Source organism: Phaethon lepturus, unplaced genomic scaffold (genome assembly GCF_000687285.1).
Source record: "Phaethon lepturus isolate BGI_N335 unplaced genomic scaffold, ASM68728v1 scaffold30633, whole genome shotgun sequence".
Classification (NCBI taxonomy): Eukaryota; Metazoa; Chordata; class Aves; order Phaethontiformes; family Phaethontidae; genus Phaethon; species Phaethon lepturus.
This window is the reverse complement of record NW_010528848.1, coordinates 1,168-7,376: the sequence shown is the minus strand read 5'-3', so window position 1 is coordinate 7,376 and position 6,209 is coordinate 1,168. Positions and strand designations below refer to the sequence as shown.

General features: G+C 51.5%; 1 protein-coding gene across 1 annotated transcript in view; it reads right to left on the bottom strand.

Annotated features, from left to right (window-relative positions):
• Positions 1-4,633: 4,633 nt before the first annotated feature.
• RPL12 (ribosomal protein L12) overlaps positions 4,634-6,209 on the bottom strand; it is a gene marked incomplete at its 5' end in the record, with an annotated part of 2,605 nt that continues 1,029 nt past the window's right edge. Inside the window, 3 exons of the mRNA XM_010283784.1 lie at positions 4,634-4,723; positions 4,811-4,923; positions 5,794-5,880. Of these exons, the coding sequence (XP_010282086.1) occupies positions 4,718-4,723; positions 4,811-4,923; positions 5,794-5,880 (206 nt within the window). The remainder of the gene's footprint in view (positions 4,724-4,810; positions 4,924-5,793; positions 5,881-6,209) is intronic.

The following is a 6,209-nucleotide window of genomic DNA, read 5'->3' as shown; positions in this document are numbered from 1 at the left end:
GGGACCCGCACCCCCCGGGAATTGCTCCCACCCGCTGGGCGATGCTGGATTCGGCGCTCCCCTCTCCCACCGTGCCCACAGTAAACAGCGCTTAACTTTACTGGGGCCACCATTACAGCACGTGTCGTAGGTGTGTGTGTGGGGGGGAAGCTGGCCCCGCAGGCCTTTGGTACCCTACACCAAAATTCAGATTTTCTATCCTAACGTTTCTTAATGCAGGACGACATGAATCCCAACGATTTGGCTTTTCAAGGCCTGCTTTGTCTCAGGGAAATGAGAAAGCTCATTCTCCTTAAAGCGCACAAATCCCTTCTGGCACCAGAGCGAGGGTCTGCGGGGAAGGGCTCCGCGCTTCTCACTGTCCCTTTTCCCTCTTTTCTCCTGAAGGTGCAGGTCACCGGAGTGGGAAAAAAATCCTGGCTGTGGAGCACAAATGCCGTTATCAGGACGATGGATTTTAAACGTGAAGTTCACGTAGGTTGTTGCTCTCTTTATCAAGCCCTTCGCCTCCTTTTTAAGAAGCCTGGTTTGGAAAAAACGAATTATTGGCAGGTAGTGCCCTCCTTCCGAGCACTACGTCGCTTCTACCAGAGCACATGCCCTAAGGTAGCATGGGAAAGGTTATGTATCCTGCCCCGAGAGACTTGCCCTTAAGCGAAAGAAATCCTTTTTCCAGTTATTTCCAGTACTGCCAAGCGGGGGAAAACTCGTGTGTGTGTGCTGGCACACAGGGCACCCACGAGGCTGACCGCTCCCGAGACTCTCGGGGGTTCACACCAAGGTGGGGGGGGGCTTCTAACAGCAGGGTGACCAAGTTTAACTTAAAATTGCCGCTGAAAGGGTCCTCCGGCAGGCCGTCCTCCCTCAGGCAGCGTGAGCATTTGTGCAGGGTTGTCGCGGGATCGCTGCGTAGCTTCAGCGGGAAGGGACCCAACCACCCGCCCAACGCGCCGCCAGCTTCTCCAGGACGGCGTCAGGCCGAGCTTTGGGTACCTCCGAGGGTGGAGACCCCAGCAGCCCACCGCGAGCCCATTGCAGCCTGCGACCACCCGTCACAGAGGCTTTTTTTCCCCTCTATACCTTAGAATTTATTGCAACCCGTGTCCTTTGAGAGGTGGGAAGGTGGTGGGTTGCAGAGCATGAGGAACCTCACCTGACCCTGGTTCGGAGAGCGTCCAAGCAGTGTTCCTAGCTGGAAACATGGCCAACTCCAAGCCGAGGAATTAAAGATGGCAAGTGTCTGGGATTTCAGCCACGTTTCCGTTCCCTGGTTGCCGCAGAAAAAGGCCCTAAAAACAGCAGGAGAAAAAGCAAAGGGAAGAGCAAAGCCACACGCTCTCCCGCTTTCTGCTTCTACCAGCCGGCGGAGCTCGGGCAGCGCGGCCCGCCGGGCAGAGGCACCGACCAGCAGCCTGCGGGCAAAACCTCGCGCGTCCTGCGGGGAGCTGGGATTTCTGGGGACACCCGAGTAGGCTTTGGTCACTTCTGCTTTAGGAATGAGGGTCCAGCTCCTCCCTCCGCGCTGACAGTCACGTGTTGGGATGTCCTGTAAAACTGGTGTCTGCCTGATCTCACAAAAACTGATTTTTTTTTTTTGTCATGCCTTTCCTTCTTTCACTACAGCCAGTCTTCAGTCTCCGTGGCCCTCAAGTCACCGGGGCGATGTACCCGCATTTCATCAGGGAAGAAAGGACAAAAATGGATCTCAGAAATTGTAAATGCACTGGTCAGCCCAAACTTCTTCCCCCGCACTTCCCCCCTCCGCTAAACCGCCAGCCCGGCCTTTCTCCTTTCTGCCCGTGAGCTCCACGCAAAATTACAGAGCTGTTGCTTCATTAAGCGTTTCAGACAGCAGGACGATGGTGGAAAGCAGACGTGATTTGCAGTTTCTTTTGGCTGGCCTTGATGCTGACCTGGCAGTTCGGATCTTGCACGGACAGGCTGGGAGACTTCTCCTTTCCCAGGGCCCACCTCCATAACGTCTCACCCGCTTCGCTAGTCCCAGGTGCTTCAACAGAAGCCGAGCAGATGGGAAATCGAAGTCTTGCCCAAGCAGCAGTTTGTTGTTAAGTCACATGCAAATACAGGTGATTTCTGAAGATCCCACTGGTAACACAACGTGGATTTTACGCTGCTCAAGCAGCACGAGATACATTCCTAGAGAATGACTCTGCTGCGTGCCGAGAGGCAGCACCGAAGGCTCAGCCCAAGCCATGCTCCTGGCTTAAGCTGGAGCAGACACAATGGTTTAGTTCCACCAAACCAGCTCACAATTGCTCTGCGTCTAAGCAGCCTTCAACTACAGCTGCTCAGGAGCTGCAGTGCCTTCTCAACTAGAAAATAACACTTTGCTTGCATATACTTTAGAAATAAACATTACTACAGGTGCACACCTTCTCCCATTCAGTTTGGGATGGAATTTATTTGGAGGCTTGAGTTTTCCTCTTTACAGAGGCGCCAGCTCCTTCAGCACCTGCCGTGTCTGACGCAGCAGCAGCCGATTCCCCACTGCAGCCAACCCTCCCGCTGCACCGGCTTCTTCCCACCATGGACTCGGGTGGATCCTGGCAAATAACCCAGACCCCATTCAACACATTTTAGCAGCCCAGCTAGTGCACATACCACCCTCTTTCCTACACAGCCCTAGAAGTAGTAGCAAACCATGTTTTTTTTCTCCCCCAATTTGTGCAAGGGACACCGCTTTAGAGTCCTGCTCACTTATAGTAGGCACAGAGGCAAGTTTTCCTCCAGGGCTGTAAGTACCCTGTAAGAGTAACTTTAAGAGTTATTTGCAAAATTGAAGAGACACTGGCATAAAAAATTTGATCAAGGTCACCACCTTGCAGGAGGAAAACATACCTAGCAGAACATTTTTCTGAGACAAGGCTCATACAGCTCAGCATCTTCGAAGAATTTGATCCCTTTCCCTTTGGAAAAATGGACCTAAATTAATATTCATGACTTTTTTTCAGAACACTGTTAGGGCTGAAGTAAACCGCAGTCATAATGCTGCCGTTAATAGGGATTTTAGTGATACCTCAGAGTCAGCTAAAGCGTTCTCATTACCAGGATAATTTCAGCTTTCCACAGCCTGAGAGACCACACGTCAGCCCTTGCGCTGTGCTGCCCCAAGGGAAAATCCAGCCTTTGCCGGGAATAGAACAAAGGTTTCCCCCGGATCTTTGGAGAACTTGGGTTCTATCCACATCCCCAGCTGTACCACTGCAACAGCTGGACAGAGCTCTCGGGTGTGAGCGCCAGGTGTCAAATGCTGCAAAGTACAACAATTTCAAGCATCAAGGCCAAAACACACGGGAACATCTCCAGAGGTTGAAAAGGTGGATGTGCTATAGCTGGGCTTCGGTTCTGTACAGCCTCAGCAGATGAGATCCCCAGGGGGGTGTTTGCAAGGCCCTCAAGTTTTGCCAAAAGCGGTCATTTTGAATAAGCAAGGCTAAACCTTTTGCTCTTTCAATAGCTGCACTTATACCCCTACCCCAATCCCTCCCATGATGGGCACGGGCACCTCTTACTGACAGGTTTTTTTACCCCAAGTAAGCAAGTTGCCTTTCCTTCAGGAAGATGCCGTTAGTAGGGCAACCTCCTTTTGTCTGTGAGCAGCAGCTCTGCATCAGCAGCTTTGACACTCCTGCACCCTGCAGTTACTAGCAGAAACAGAATATTCACTGCTAAACACAACGTTTTGTGGCTCAACCAGGTCTTAGGATCTGTTTCCTCGAGAAGCAGTAGCACGGCATTTACAGAATGCCCTTGCAAAGGGAAATACCAACATGTAAACCACTTTTTCTTTCAGAGAATACACCAGGACCTGGAACATACGACATAGAGAGGGGCTACAGGGCTTGCTTACCCCGCTCCCCCAGTATCACCATTCAGGGAATCAGGAGACCCAAGAAACATGAGACCGGGCCCTTTACAACTCTCTGAAGCAGAGAGGACCACAAGATCCCACCCAGAATCAAGACTCACTCCAGTGATTAAATAAAGCAAAGAAATTCAGCTCGAGAACTAGAATGTGTTTACTTGTCCTGGCCACCAGAAAATCCACAATGTCCTCTGCTTCACAGCAGGAGAAAAGCAGAGCAAAGAATCCAATTTGTTCACAGAAAACCCACCATGCCTAGGCCAAAGGTTCCTCCTGGTAATAACAGGCTACAGGAAAGGCCAAGGTACCTACTGCCAGGCTCACAAAGCTCTCCTGGCTCCTGCAGCCCCTGGGAATGCTGACTGGAGAGCCACACCTTGGGTTTCACTTCAAACAGGGACTTGGAGCCCTTCCACCCCAGAAGCACATGCAGCTACTCTAGCACAGGGCCAAGAGGCAGGCAGCGGGCAGTCCGTGTTTGGTCCTGGCTGCAGCAGCTCACTGGCCAGAGCAGAGCTCACCAAAAGCTTTACACAGGCCACATATGCTCTTTACTGGAGCACTGGATTGAGGCAGCTCCACTTCTCCAAGCTCAGTGTTGCTGCAAGCAAATGATTTCAGGGCAGCAAACAGGCAATGAGCATCTTCCAGCTTTGAAGTCTGTGGTTGATGCAGAAGTGGTCCCCAGCCAAAACCCACAGTTCGTGCAGCATGGGACAAAGACAAATTAAACCATTAACACTGTTTGCAGACAACTGTGTCTTTTATTAAGTATTTAAGGTGCTACAAAAACTTAAGGAGCCTTCTTACAGCAACTTACTTTCTGCAGCCTTAGCTCTGTTGAAAGAGGAAAATACAGCTCATTAGTAGAGTTTTTCAGTAAACAGCCTAATACAGCAGTTTCAGCCAGAGATGGATACTTACAGCTGGGCACTCAATTGCACCATTATTGATGTCATCAATGATATCATGTGGGTGCCTGCCATCGATGCTACAGCCCACAGACTGGGCAGTTCCAAGGATCTCTTTGATCGTTCCTGCAGTGGGAAGATACAGGTTGTCAGCACTTTACAACAGGAAAAAACTCTGAAGAGGCAGAGAACTCAGGCTGGACCTCAAATACTGTGTTCGATTTTGGCCCCCTCACTACAAGGACACTGAGGTGGCTGGAGCGTGTCCAGAGAAGGGCAACGAAGTTGGTGAGGGGTCTGGAGAACATATCTTATGAGGAGCGGCTGAGGGAACTGGGGTTTAGTCTGGAGAAGAGGAGGCTGAGGGGAGACCTTATCGCTCTCTACAACTGCCTGAAAGGGGGTTGTGGCAATGTGGGTGTTGGTCTCTTCTCCCAAGGAACTAGCGATAGGACGAGAGGAAATGGCCTCAAGTTTGTGCCAGGGAAGGTTTAGATTGGATATTAGGAAACATTCCTTTAATGAAAGTGGTCAAGCATTGGAACAGGCTCTCCAGGGGGGTGGAGTCACCATCACGGGGTGTTCAAAAATCATATGTATGTGGCACTTCAGGACATGATTTAGCAGGCATGGTGGTGTTGGGTTGATGGTTGGACTTGATAACCTTAACAATTCTGTGATTCAACTCCTCACATCCCTCAGCTGTCCCTCCCTCGCTCACCTCTGGGTTCACCAGAGGACAGCAAACCACTGAAGCCAGGTCTAGAGAAGGCACCAGGAAGCACCACATGTACTGCTCACCATCCTGTACTACCTGCACCAGAAGGTGTGAGGCCGGCTGCTTGCAGTGTGGTGCTCAGTGCCTGAGCGGCCAGGCCGCACGAGGAGCTCCACCACCACACCACAGCTATGGGGCCCTCCCAGGAATGGGACCAGAACCTGGCTCAGGCACCAAGAGCAGAGGGAGGACTCTGCAACCTCAGCATCAGTACTCACCCGAGAGCTCTCGAGCCAGCGATCTGTGCCGCATCTGCCGTGCAATGTTCACTATCTCATCGAAGCTGACACTGCCGCTGTGCTTAACTGTGAAGGAAAGCAGTAGCACCAGTGAGTTCATGCAAGCACAGGGCACTTCCAGTCCCCGTGCTTCGCTAGAGAAGCACCATTCCCAGCACTCAGACCAGTGGAGCTTACAGCTACAGCTGGGCTGTGATAGGCATGCCTGTTCCCAGACTTCGGCACAAAGTTACCCACAAGCAGAGTAACTCTGTTTCCTAAGTTGGCATTTTCTGTCAGCTCACCTCTGGATTGTACTAGTCACTGCAACACAAGACAGGTACAGTGGCGGGTGGCTGTTCTACCCTATCTTCCAAGAAACTGAACTCTGCTGGCATGCAAACTGTTGTCTGTAC